We start from the raw sequence: 13746 nt of genomic DNA on the forward strand, positions 1-13746 counted from the left end.
AACAGGGCTCTGTTTGTGGTCTCCCAAAGGCAAATCCTCGTGCATCTGACTTCTCTGTTTTAGGCTGTTCCCAAGTCTTAGCATCATCACGGAGCTGACCCATCCATCCAACATGCGGTTCATGCAGTTCCGAGCAAAGGACAGCTACTCCTTGGCCCTCTCCAAACTCGAAAAGGTAACGAAAGGTCTGGCACGCCTGGTGGCTGGGATCAGTGCTTGCAGAGAAAGTTTTCGTGTAGCCTCCATATTCAGGAGCAGTCTACCTTTGAATATCTGTTCCTGGGGAACAGCAGCAGTGGGGAGAGGCTCTTGTGGGCTCCGTGCTCTCCTTGCAAGCTTCCCAGAGGCATCCCACTGGCCAGTCATGGAACCGAGTGTATTTGATTCCAGGTCTGATGTTTTCTCTCTCTCTCCTCCCTGCAGAAAGAGCGAGAGAACGGGTCCAACTTGGCCTTCATGTTCCGGCTGCCGTTTGCCGCCGGCAGAGTCTTCAGCATCAGTATGTTGGATACGCTGCTGTACCAGGTCAGGACAAAAGGAAGAGGTGGCACTCTTTATCCTCCCACTGAGCTCACTTGCCTCTGAGGGACTAGCTCCTTGTCCTTGGGGTTTAAGTCAAATGGCATTGCATTGAGTCTCTGTGGAAAGAACAGACTTGAGAAAGTTGCTGTCTAAATAGCTCTATAAACATACAGAATGATAAAATTGATTGGCGAATAACGTCAGGGTTCTCAAAGTGAGTCCCCAGATGGTGTTGGATTACAACTCCCATCATCCCCTGCCACAGGGGATGGTTTGGGAAAAATAGACTTGTGACCTTGCAGAACTTGACTTGCAGTGTGACTTGCAGTGTGAAGGATTTCCCCTCCTTACTTTTGGGGACTGGGCACCATTTTGTCAATCCGTAAGTGCTTGATAGAGCCCCCTTTCCTCTTCCAGTCCTTTGTAAAAGACTACATGATCACCATCACGAGATTGCTGCTGGGCCTGGACACCACACCTGGATCGGGTTACCTGTGTGCCGTAAGTGCTGGTCTTCCGTGTAACGCTGGGGTGCCAAACTGGGTGACTGTTTCTTCCCTCTATAGCCTGAAAGAAACCTTGGTCTGTTGACTGGCTTTGGTTCAGACATACAGACTAACCTAAGCTAGACTAAATAAACCTTGGTTCTGCCTGATGCCTGAATGCCGGAGCTCTGAAAGAGGTAAGTGAGGATCATGGGAAGGATGCCCGCTCTTAAATAGGTCACGGACTGGGGTTATTTCAGAGGGCATCAATCTGCAGGGGTCTTTTTGGCCCTTGGAGTAAATGAGTACGGAAAAGTTTCTTTCTTTCCTTCCCCTCTTCTTTGGACAGATGAAGATCACCGAGGAGGATTTGTGGATCCGGTCCTATGGGCGTCTCTTCCAGAAGCTCTGCTCTTCCAGTGCAGAGATCCCCATTGGCATCTACAGAACCGAGTCCCACATGTTCTCCACCATTGATGTAAGTAGCATAGCCAAGAGAGGAAGCTGGTCTTGCGTCCTGTGAAGAGCTGGGCAACTCCAGTGTCTTTTTCCTCCTCCCCAGCTCCCAGAGAAGTTAGTAGCCAGAGATCTACCCCCAAAGTTAATTGTTAATTCTAAATTTATTTTATTTATTTAAATTTTATTTTACATCTTTTTATACCGCCCAAAACGTACGTCTCTGGCCGGTTTAAAAGATGGCGTTAGAATTCAAAGATGGCGTCCAAATAAGAGCCTTATCTGCTGCTACTTCTGTGTTAGGGTTGCCCACTCTGACTTCAGCCACTCTGAAGTCAGTTCCTTCCCTGCCAAGAAAAGGACACTGAGCCTTTCCTGTTCTTGGACCCTGTCCTGCAGATTTTACCGTTGGTACCTTCAGCCTGAGCAGCCCGGAATGTTGCTGAACATTCTGTAACCTCCTGCCAGCTCAGCCTTGTAAACCTTCAGACCCAACCGCCTGGGGTCAGGAAACACCCCACAGGGAGGGACTCATGAGGAATTGGGATTTCCAAGTATTGTTTGATTTGGCTAACGTTGATATTGTTCCATTATCTCACTTTCTGTTTTTTGTGTGTGTATTTCCAGCCTCATGACATCAGGACACAGGTGACTACTGTTTCTCTCCACATTTTTCATTGATATTTATGTAAGACGTCAATATGGGGTGAAGGCTTTCAAGCTAAAAGTAGGGCGTCTTCTTTCTTTTGCACCTAGTGCATAATTCTAGTGGGCTCTGTACTCAATTTGATTCCAGATCCATTGCTCTGGAATAAATGCGAAGTCTAGAGAGGCTTCATTAATCTGCCTCTGCTGGATTTTGACCCAGATTTTGAAGTTCCATTGGATAAAGTATGTTGACCAGAGCAGAACTCAAAATGCCAAATCTGTTATTGTTCTGCAGAGACGTTTCTGGGATGTTAGCTCCCTTTTCTGGCTTTTTTGCAATAAAAACATACCTACTGTATTTTAAAAACTTGAACTCTTCACCTTGATGTTTCAATATATTTTGGTTTGTACGGCTCCATTTCAAAAGCACAATACTGAAATGGTGTAAATGTTTTTGTTTTTAATTGTATACTTTGAACAAACTGGTAGTGGTGTGTTTAAAAAATGCCTTTTTGGGATCCCTTCATTTCTCCACCAGTTCGTGGATGCAAAATCTGTTACAATTGCAAAATTGAAAAAATGCAAAATTCATCATATGCAAAATCTGTTACAACAATTTGAAATCCTGCATCCCAAACAGTGCTCCCTCTAATGGGGATGCCCAGAGGTTGTTGACTACAACTCCCAGCATCCCCAGCTGCAATGGCCTCTGGCTGGGAATGATGGGAGTTGTGGTCCACAACATCTGAGGGTCACTGTCAGAGGGAACACTGATCCCAAAGAGATGTTGGGATCGTCGCACTGAGAGGAACATAGGAAGCTGCCCTACCGAGTCAGACCTTTGGTCCACCTAGCCAGTATTGTCCACACTGGCTGGCAGTAGTTCTCCAAGGTTTCAAGCAGGAGGCTTTCCCAGCTCCCATCCCTACGTGGAAATGCTGCCAGGGAGTGAGCAATCTGGCTGACACAACCTGGGTGGCAAAAAGTTGCAGAATGGATTCTGGGATGTGTGTCTTTACATGACTTTACTTTCTGGGCTTACTAGCCATGAGGCAGGGCAAACTGTTCTGAAAGGCACTGAAGGTGAGACAGTAGGGATTTTTATTCCGTCATTTTCTGAGATTTTATTTTATTTTCATTCATTCATTCATTCAAAGTATTTCTGTACCGCCCAAAACTTGTGTGTCTGGGCGATTTACCATTAGATTCTAGTACCTACTGCCCACCTACTTTCAAGTCGGCCTTTAAAAGCAAAAGGACTAGAAACTTGGTCCTTTAAAAAAGAGAGAGAGAGAAATGGGTGCTTCTCTTGCACTCTCACGCAGTCGCTGCCCTGGCTATATCCTTGTCCTTGCTTCCCCTCATGGCCTACTGGTGTTCCCAGTCACAGATCTCAATCAATGTGGAAGATTGCGAGGACACCAAAGAGGTCAAGGATCACTGGAACTCCAAGACGAGCCATCACCGAAACTCCTGCCCGAGCGACCAGACCGAGCACCCGCTGCTTCGGCGTAAGAGCATGCAGTGGGCCCGCAGGCTGAGTCGGAAAGGGGCCAACAAGCACACGGCCAAGACCGCCGAGTGGATCAACCAACAGCGACTGAGCATTTACCGGAGATCGGAGCGGCAGGAGTTGTCGGAGTTGGTGAAGAATCGGATGAAACACCTCGGCCTGCCCACGACGGGGTACGGTAAGTGGGCCTCCCCCTGTGCGTTGACGGGTCACGAGGCTTCCAGAAGCCCCTAACCCTCTCTGATTTTTTGTTGTTGTCCCCAAACAATTTAGCATGGCGATTGCTCCTCCTGCCCCCCCGCCCCGCCCCAGATTTAAAGTTTTAGAGATGGAAATGTCGTCTTCTGGTTTGCCTTGCGATGAAATGGTTCTCTGTAGATTGTGTCAGTTGCGATCTGTGGTGAATTGCCCCTTGATATGGGGCAATTCACCACAGGGGCCTCAATCACATTTTCGGGGCGGGCGGGCGGTATCCCTGTTTTGGTTGAGTTCTAGGTTTTAGACCCTCTGAATAGTTTCCAGCTTTATCCAGAAAGGTGAAGTTTGGAGTGTTCCATTCAGTGGTCCATAGGATCAAAGTTGCCTATGGGTCTTCTTGCAACCCTGGGCTGAAGGAGGATGTTGTTTACTGATGTGAGAGTTGTTTTATAGACCCATAACCTGCTTTTGGTCTACCTAGAGAGAGCCGATAAAAAGTAAATTTAATGAATGAATGAATGAATTCTGATGGTTTGTCTCAGAGGGTGGGAAGACCATCTTTGGTGGGTCACCAAATCCTGAAAGGTTTGGCCAGCCAAATTCTCTTGTGGCCATCATTGCTAGCTTCATGCAGGTCGTCCCGTAGTGGTCCGAATCCATCCTCTCCCATGCTTTGGGTCAATGAGTGTGGACCGTTCCACCAGGTGCCACATTTTTTGCCACCAGGAAACAAAATCTGTTCCAAAGTCAATCAACAGGGAGGTTGTATCAAGCGGTTCAGTGCGAAACCAACAGAAAACAGAAAGTGCATTTTTTGGCCAGATAGTGTCTTTCCTTTTCGGTTACAATGGAGAATCTTCATTCCACGGCTTCCTTGCTTTTTATTTTTTAAGATTTATTTTATGCCATCCTGTGCTGCTGACTGTTCTGTTCCTTCACCATCTATTTCTGTCACCTTCGCCTTTCACAGTCAGGGGAAGGCTAGGTCAAGACCATAGGTGTTCCCTGTTACCTGCGGGGGTCCTGTTCCCACCGATTTCTATGGGGCAAAGGAACCTGGGGGTTAGGTTCTTGAGGTGGCGAAAAATGGGTCCAAAAGGGCTCAAAACGACTGAAGTGGTGGTGGTTGGGGGGTGCCAAACCGTGCTCAGTGGGTCTCCAGCTGTCTAGCAATGCTGCCAAAATGTTGGGTTTTGCCCATTTTCCCATGAAAAATTGCATTACCCACCAGTGTTCCCTCTAACAGGGATCCCCAGATGTTCACTAGAACTCCCAGCATCCCTAGCTGCAGTGGCCTTTGGCTGGGGATTATGGGAGTTGTAGTCAACATCATCTGGGAATCCCTGTTAGAAGGAACCCTCTTCCCCAACCCTTTTAAAATGCAAATGGGCCGCAAAATTGTTCCTTTCTTCAAAAAGGCGGCCAGAAATGACCTCAGAGGTCATTTCTGGCCACCCCATAACTGCAGATACGTGGAAATTAACCCTTTCCCCGCCTCTTTTCACGTATATGGAGGTGTCAATTGCCTGACTGCAAATGCACGAAGCCTGGGACCACGTGTGCCGAGGCCCATCTGTACACAAAATTAACCAGATGTGAATCCAGCTGCAGCACGGTGGCCCAGTGGGTGGGGCCAGTGACTTGCTCCGCCTTCTGAGCTAACCTGCCACCGAATCGATTTGAATTCGATTTGCTTCCGAATCGATACGAGTGACGTTTGTGCACATCCCTAGCCGGGAGGGTGGAAAACCAAAGAGAGATCAGGAAGCACCACCCACCGGCGAAAAATCTCCCTCACTGCAGGACCAAATATGGGCAAACGGTCTACTCTTAGCACAGCAGTCATTTCTAGCGTCAGCAGTAAAAACCCCAAAGGTGAAATTTGCAGACCCCAAAACCCGTCGTGCCCGCTCTTCTGTACTCTCCTAAAAACGTGCTATTGGGGTGTGTGTGTGTGTGTGTGTGTGTGCACTCGCTTCCGATGACGCCATTGTCATCCCAATAGAGTCGGATCATCGCACTTCTCAGGATCCAACCTTCTGCAGCACCCTCGGCAGAACCCATACGTCTGGCTTCCTTTTTCCTTTCTATGCCTCTACATATAGACTTTTCTCACGACATTGCTGCCCATTGAATCACCAAAGCTGGTCTCTGGATACTTTCTGACACGCAGCTCGCTGATTTCTCTCTCTTTCTTCTCTTTCTCTCTGTTTATGTCTGTGCTTTGTCGTTTTGTGTATTTTATTTTTTTTCCTTTCTCTGGATGTTCTGTAGAGGATGTAGCAAATTTAACAGCCTGTGATGTGATGAATCGGGTAAACCTTGGATATTTGCAAGGTAAATCTCTCCTCCTCTGGGAGTCAGGCTCGATGACAGGGATATGCCAGCTCCCGGCCATGTTGGTCAACTCGCTCATGAAAACACACACCAAAGCAGAGGCAGCCACCGTTGGGGGTTTGGGGGAAGATCCCCACTTAACAAGCCCACGGCTTGTTCTTGATTTCATGTTCCGGAAGCAGCCACCTGAGCAGGTTAGCGGTAGCGTAGGAAATCATTCTCATTCCAGCAAGGTCTGGAATGAGCCCCCTGAGTGAGCGTCTTGGAGTAGGAGCTGCAGTTAGGCATTAACTTGGAAAAGAAATAGCTGTGGGTCATTAGACTGTGGCAAGAGATGCATTTGAGCTGTGAAAGAACAGAAGAACAGCCCTGCTGGATCAGGCCCACGGAAGCCCATCTGGTCCAGCATGCTGTCTCACACAGTGGCCCACCAGATGCCTCTGAGAAGCCCACAGGCAGGAGTTGAGGGCATGCCCTCCTCTCTCCTGCTGTTGCCCCCTTGCAACTGGGATTGCAGAGGGGAGATCCCTCTAGATCTTCTCTCTGAGGCTGGAGGTGGCCTATAGCCACCAAGACTACCATATTTACCTGAATCCAAGACTAGGGTTTTTTTTCTGTTCCTTTCTGTTAGAAATGGGGTGTGTGTGTGTGTTTCATCTTAAATTCAGCATCCTCTTCCTTTCAAGTTCAACCTGTATTTTTAAAGGAGTCATCCTAGATTCAGAGTCATCTATTCAGGTAAATGTGGGTAGCAGCCACTGACAGAGCTGTCTTCCATGAATTTGTCTAAGCCCCTTCGAAAGCCATCCAGGCTGGTGGCCGTCGCCACATCCCGTGGCAGAGAGTTCCGCAGATTAATTATGCATTGTGTGGAAAGGTCCTCCTTTTTAAATCGGTCCTACGGTTCTTCCCCGTCAGTTTCATGGGATGACCCCTGCTTCAAGGGTTGTGAGAGAGGAGAACATATACACCATGCGTAATTTTCTAGACCTTTACCATGTCCCCTTGTGAGGAACAAAGAAAGCTAGCCATCCAGTGACACCCTCAATGTGCAAATGATTCTAGCAGTGAGGCAAAAGTCAGTGCAGCATAGCGGTTGGAGTGCCGGACCAGTATTTAAGAGACCCGGGTTCAAATGTCCGCTCGGCCATGAAACTCACTGGGAAATGTTGGGCCCGTCTAATGTATGCATACCTCATAAAAGGGTGGGATAAACATTTAATAAGTAAATATATGGAAATGTTGTATGGTCAGGAACGACCCTTATCAAGCAGTGCTGCCCAAAGACCAGCTGTTAAGTGAAAAGCCGCTAAGCAGTAAGATGTGGTGATGGCCACTAGCTTGGATGGCTAGAGGGGTTTAGATAAATTCATGGAGGACAGGTCTATTGATGGCTACTAGTCTGGTGGCTGTGGGCCACCTCCAGCCTCAGAGGCAAGATGCCTCTGAATCCCAGTTGCAGGGGAGCAAGAGCAGGAGAGAGGGCATGTCTCTTGCCTGTGGGCTACTCAGAGGCATCTGGTGGGCCACTGTGGGAAACAGGATGCTGGACTAGGTGGGCCGTGGGCCCGATCCAGCAGGGCTTTTCCTATGTTCAACTGAATTTCGCACCCTGACCAGCCGACAAAGTTGCAAGTGAAAAGTTGGCCTTTTCCTCTCCACTGAGTAATTTCCCCATGAAAATGGGCCCAGCCCACACCAACACCGAGGATTCATGGAAGTCACGCTCGACAAGAGTATATTGCCCGCCAGTGAGCTTTTTTTTGGGCACAGTTTGTGAGACTGTCACGGAGCAGAGATACGAAGAAAAACAAAGCGAGTTCTAGAACTGCACGGGATCGTCTCCAGTTTACACACTGGGGTAAAACCTAGCCTTTTGGCTGGGGGTCAGAAACGTTCCTGAGAATCACTTAGATTGTGTGAATATTCACCATTCCCCACCCGAATCCTGTTGGGCTCCATTTACCCTTCGCTGCGACTGCTTCTGCTGCTCCCTGGATCAATCCCAGGTGAATTAATCCAGGGTGTGATCCCAACCTATCAGGGATCCTAGAGCAAGCAGGGTGACATCACAGTGCCTCAGAGCCAGTCTGATGTGGGTGTGCAGTGATGTCATAGAGGGCAGGTGAGAGCCAATGAGAATCATGCCGATGCGGAATGCATCAGCCACCGTTTCCCCGGGGAGTGCTGAGGGTCGCCAGAAAGGGGAGGCGGTTTTATATCTGCACACCGAAAACAAGCCAGTAAGACCCCGGTGAATGGTTTCGGCTCGGCTCTGACCCCAAAATGAGATCCGGGACGCTTGGCCTGTTTTCGTTGGAACTTCCAAAGTGCTGCTGGAAATGGGCAGTGAAAGAAACGTCTCTGGCTTTGGCAGTGATGATGACGTGGCAATATACTCCGCGAGCGTAGCAGTGCCTCGATAGCATGCATGGGGTTTGCCAGAGAAATACTCCTTCCATGGATATTCCCCGCCATCCGCCATCTCCTCTCCAGTCTCCCAACCATCCGCGGGTCGATAATGAGCAAGTTAGGAAAGGATCCGAGCCCCTCCAGATCTTTTGCTCTCGTGTCGACATGCCGAGACGGGGCGTCGGATCGTGGCCAAGCTCTAGCACCTCAGTGCTCATTATTGGCGGCGCCGTGGGGAAATGGACCGTCAGGGGTGGGAGCTGTGCATGCACTTTGCTTCGCCGCCATGGCAGGCAATTAAGCTGGAACTGAGTGTGTCATTCCCCCCGCCCCACTTGGGTTACAAGGTGGGGCAGAAGTGAAGCTGCTTGCCTGTGTGATTCCATCCTTGGCTCTTGCCGAAGGATGAGCTGATAGCGCCGAACCTGTGTGAGGAAGATGGAGATGCACATCCAAGGTTGGCTTTAAAAAAAAAAAATCCACCCACTGGGCCATCCAGCCTGGTGTGCTGTGCTCTGGCCGGCAGCGTCTCTCTGAAAACTGTGGCTCAGCTCCAAGCCTCTGCTTTGCTTGTAGGAATTCCCAACACCCGCCTGGTTAGTCAGTGTTGAGAGCGAGAGACCTCTTCCCTAAGGTGTCGCTGTCACCAGTGACATCAGACAAGGCTGAGATCGGCGGACCACAGAACTTTGCATGCAGACGATCGCGGGCTCAGGGAAATGGTCTTGAGCAACAATGCCGGGAAAGACCTCTACCTGAAACCGTTGGGAGCTGCTGCCAGTCAGAGTAGATAATCCTAGGCTAGATGGAACTTCTGACACAGCATAGTGCAGCTTCAAGTTCTCAGGCAAAGGTTTTGCCCCCTAGCCCCTGCTGCCTCTGGGCCTTCAACTGGAGATGGTAGGAGGAGATGACAGGATTTGAACTCGGGACCTTCCAGACCCAAAGCGGATACTCTGCCACTGAGCTGCCCTCTCGGTGACAGCTCCTTCTGTTCTTCTCCAGGCCTGCCAGACAAGGGAGGCTGATTGGACAGCAAAACCGGAGGGTCTGGGCTGGGTATTCGGATGAGATATCTGGCTGTGTGGGCTGGTTCATGCATGCTGGTCACTGTTATTCATCCGCTCTCATCTTGTAGTCCTGTGCTTGCTGGGCTGGTCTGTGTCGCAGCGCTTTCTCATTTTGGGGGTGGTGGCGCACCGGGCAAGGTCCAATCACCCCCTGCTCCACTCTCTTCCATAAAACACAGATAGTAGCATACGCACGAAGAAGCCACGGGAGAGTTGTCACATGCTCTCCCTCGTTATTTCAACTGAATCCAAGGATTGTCTCGGAGAGGTCTGCTGGGTATCAGGGCGGGTGGCGTGCACGTCACAATTCCACAATGGTGCTGAGCTCTGTGCAGCAGTCCGCATCTCTGATGATCTCTTGTTCGCTCTGATTTTATTTTATTTTTTAAAATTGATGCTTCTAGTCCTTAAGATGGTGATACAAAGCTGTGACGATGGGCTTGAAAGAGACAAAGCAGAGGGAACCGAGCGGCAGTAAATACGGATAGCGATAATATTGTGTGGCAGTGCTCCCTCCAACAGGGATTCCCAGATGTTGTTGACCACAACTCCCACAATTCCCAAGCGAAAGCCATTGCCTATGCGACAGTCTCTGAGCAGCTGTGCCGCTCTCCATGGGTTCTCTGCCCTGCCACTGCTTTGGGGGAGAGCCACATCCCATGGGGGCACAGCCGGGTTCTCAGGCTTGGCATTGCCAGTGGGCGCTTCCTTGGGAATCTCTCTCGGTGGCTTCACAGAGGCCAGCTTGGGCCATTCTGAGGGAGGTTGCATGGTGAAGCCAAAGAGCTCATTACACATTTAGGGGGGAAGCGAACAGAATAAGTCTAAGACCGCACGATGCAGCAAAGTGCATCTTCGGTGCCCCCCTCCCCGCCATTGGCTCACCTTTCGAATACAATTTTTAAAAAAAGATTTCATTTGCAACCCTTTCGCCCGTTTGATGCATGATGGCCAGGCTTGTTCTCTCCCTGCCCTACAAGGCGACAAGTTTGCATGCACGGATCTTGTCCGTCTGTATTTCTCTCGTGCCGTCATACGCCACTGAAAAGCCAAGGTGTTCACTTGAGTATCGGAAGAGCTTTTTTGTTTTCAGACTCAGTGTGCAGCAGTCCCAGGCCCCTGGGTAGCTTTGCCTTTGAGTCCCGGCCGAGAAATCGCCCTTGTGGTCTAAGGAAGCATCTGCTGGATTGCCCACCTGGGCTATCAGTCACACGTCTCTCTCTCTCTCTCTCTCTCTCTCGCAGATGAAATGAACGACCATCAGAACACGTTGTCCTACGTCCTCATCAACCCCCCTCCAGACACGCGGCTGGAACTCAACGACATCGTGTGAGCATGAGATTAACGGAGTGGGGCGTTTCCCCCTGCTCCGGCAAGCAAGTTTCCGAATCTGAGCAAAAATGCCCAACCAGATGGTGCAGTCCAGCTAGAGATGTATGGGGGATCCAGTGGTGTAATGGTGCAGGGAACGGCAGGGTCATAGTCCCTGTATTTTTTGTTTCCCCTCCAGGGTCTCCGTTTCCCAAAGCTCAGATTGGTCGGCATTTCGAGTAGTTGTACTTAAAGCTACGTTGGTCATGGGTCTAACCCAATAACTAATATAAAACAGCAGTCACTTAATCTTCTGTTTGCGGATCTGGATGTTTAGAGTAGACCCATTGAAATAATCGAATGTAAATTATGGTGCAATCCTATGTGTCTACTCTGAAGGAGGTCCCATGGAATGCAGTGGAGATTACTCCCAGCTAAGTGGGTATTGGATTGCATTATCCTTCTAACAGAACCACCCAAATTATTCTATCTGTCTGAATGTGTGGGGGGTGGGTGGGTGAATGTGGCTTTGCGAATGTCGCTTTCTGGGTTAGCATGCCTATGGGGGCTGTTGTGGAGAGCGCCCACACTTCTGAATTTGCGACTGCAAATTAGATGCATTACTAGGGGCATCTACTTGGCAGATACAAGAGACGGGGCCTTTTCAGCAGTAGCCCCATGGTTCCTTCCTAGGGAGCTTTGAATTTTGCTCCCTCGCTTGCAGAATTCAGCAGATCGGTAATATCTACAGATATCTAATAAATCCAACAAGTACGAGGTGTGAGTTTGGCTCAATGTGACAAATTTTGAAATCTTATCAGAGGTGGTAATTGGTTCTTCATTTCTGCCCAGGTACTTAATACGACCTGACCCCTTAGCTCACGTGGAGAACGAGGCCCACAGTCGAAAGAGCAGCTGCAGTAACAAACTGGACCCATGTAGCCCCGAAACGAGAGATGAGACGCAACTCTGAGCCCCTTCCTTCTTTTTGCACTGGACTCGTACTGCCTTCCCCTCTTGTTAATGCATGGAACTGTAACAGAATCCACTCCAAAACTATGCGGAAGGGGGACGGAACTTTTTCTATGGGGACATTCAAATGAACTCTGTGTCAAAAGACTTACAAGGACAACCGGTCAGTTGGGATGCCGATTTCAACTCACTCCGGAACCCATGGTGCACTGTGGAATGTTGCATTCCCAGCCGGGATTCAGGACTCTTGAAAATGCCTCTGGTTAAAGGGCCTAAGGGCGCTGAATTAAAAGATACCTGGTCCAAAGGGATGTTTCCTACAAGTCTTGGTTTTAACTCTTTCTTTTCAGTTTGGTTATTTCGGGGGTGGGCGGGGATTTAAAATGTACCGCCACTAGTGAAAGTTTCTTGGTTTACACAGAGCAAAGGTCATGAAACATAAGGCTGATGCTGAAGACGACCTCTCTGCCTCAGAAGCTTTATTCAAGCAACTTCCCAACGAGGCCGTGTTCGGCCAAGAAGGAGAACGGCACGTGCCAAAACGTTCTGGTGGTGGTGACTTGTGATTTCCGGGATCTCTTTCCATGGGTGTGTGGGTGAAAAGCACCATTTCCTTTGCAGGGCGGGGCAGATACAGCACACAGAGGAGGTTGTGATGCAAAGGGCACAGCTCCTGTTAAGAGTCAGTCGTCGGCAATTACACCACGCTCAGAGTGTCCGCAGGGTTAGAGCGATCTCACCTTTCAGAGTAATGATGAACAAGACAGACCGATGTCGGGTTATCATGATCATGAGAACAGCTCTTCCGTCCGTCTGTTTTGTACAAGTCTATTCCGGTCTTCTAGAATGATGCCGCAGCGAACACAAGCTGGGTCATCCACAGGCACGTCTCTGGTTTCCATTATTTCTTGACAGCTCAGCCAAAGGTTTTTGAGTGCTTTTGCTTAGAAGTGGCGCTCGGTGAAGCAGAGATTTCATGAACCGACACCCATCTGCTCAACTTCCTTTTGCTGCTGTTGCCGTCTTTTCGTGAGTCTAAGGACTGTGTCCTTACACTCTCCAATGCTGCTTTTGGCGGAGAAAATTGGGAGTGTTTGTCCAATGTTTGAAAAAATGCCCTGTTCGGGTTTTTTTGTTGATCAAAATAAGCCACTTGGGAGGGACCCATCATGCTGCCTGATGAGTGAGGAGGAGTTTCACAACTCCCAGGGAAATTGACTTGCTATTCATATGCCTTATATTTTTAAGCCGTATTTTTTGTCTGCCACGTTTGACCAATGCAAAAATTGCCTCTTTTTCTCCACCAAAATCAGCCCCTTCGGACAGTCCCTCCCATCATCTTGTTGTTTCACTTGCCTGATAGCTGAGAATATGTTTAGCAGCCCCTAGGGAAATCCATTTGATTTTCATATCCCCCACTTTTTTTTAAAAAAAAAAAGTCATTATTTTGTCTATTAAACATTGAAAATGGAAATATTTCCCAAATTTCTCCACCATAATCAGCATATTTCAAGGGTCCCATCATCTTGGACGTTGACCTCCTTGCTAGCTGAGGAAGAGGTAAGTAACCGCTAGGAAATGTACTTGCGATTCCTGTTGCTTATATATTTTTAACCATTTTTTTTGGTCTGCCAGATGTTTGGTCCATGCAAAATGTCCCCATCCTCCCCCACCAAAACTTGGGAGAGTCTCATGCTGTTGACAGTTCATTGGCTGGATAGCTGAAGATGTGTTTAGCAACCGTGAGGAAAATCTTCCTGGTATTCTTATTGTTTATGGATTTACCCTTTGGCCAGATTGTTGTGCACTGTGAACAGATAGA

The 13746-nt window shown here is 48.9% G+C and overlaps 1 protein-coding gene across 13 annotated transcripts in view; it reads left to right on the forward strand.

Annotated features, from left to right (window-relative positions):
• The window catches only part of KCNT1 (potassium sodium-activated channel subfamily T member 1), a 131324-nt gene extending 119077 nt beyond the window's left edge, over window positions 1-12247 (forward strand). For 8 of the 13 annotated variants that reach the window (XM_053282286.1, XM_053282292.1, XM_053282294.1 and 5 more), the window contains 9 exons: window positions 64-175; window positions 424-525; window positions 940-1023; window positions 1357-1485; window positions 2091-2111; window positions 3496-3802; window positions 6097-6159; window positions 10886-10970; window positions 11805-12247. In XM_053282286.1, the coding sequence (XP_053138261.1) occupies window positions 64-175; window positions 424-525; window positions 940-1023; window positions 1357-1485; window positions 2091-2111; window positions 3496-3802; window positions 6097-6159; window positions 10886-10970; window positions 11805-11925 (1024 nt within the window). In that variant the 3' untranslated portion in view covers window positions 11926-12247. The remainder of the gene's footprint in view (window positions 1-63; window positions 176-423; window positions 526-939; window positions 1024-1356; window positions 1486-2090; window positions 2112-3495; window positions 3803-6096; window positions 6160-10885; window positions 10971-11804) is intronic. The other 5 variants (XM_053282289.1, XM_053282293.1, XR_008312785.1 and 2 more) reach the window with 4 other exon arrangements.
• The last annotated feature ends 1499 nt before the right edge of the window (window positions 12248-13746 follow it).

This window comes from Hemicordylus capensis, chromosome 17 (assembly GCF_027244095.1).
Source record: "Hemicordylus capensis ecotype Gifberg chromosome 17, rHemCap1.1.pri, whole genome shotgun sequence".
Lineage (NCBI taxonomy): Eukaryota > Metazoa > Chordata > Lepidosauria > Squamata > Cordylidae > Hemicordylus > Hemicordylus capensis.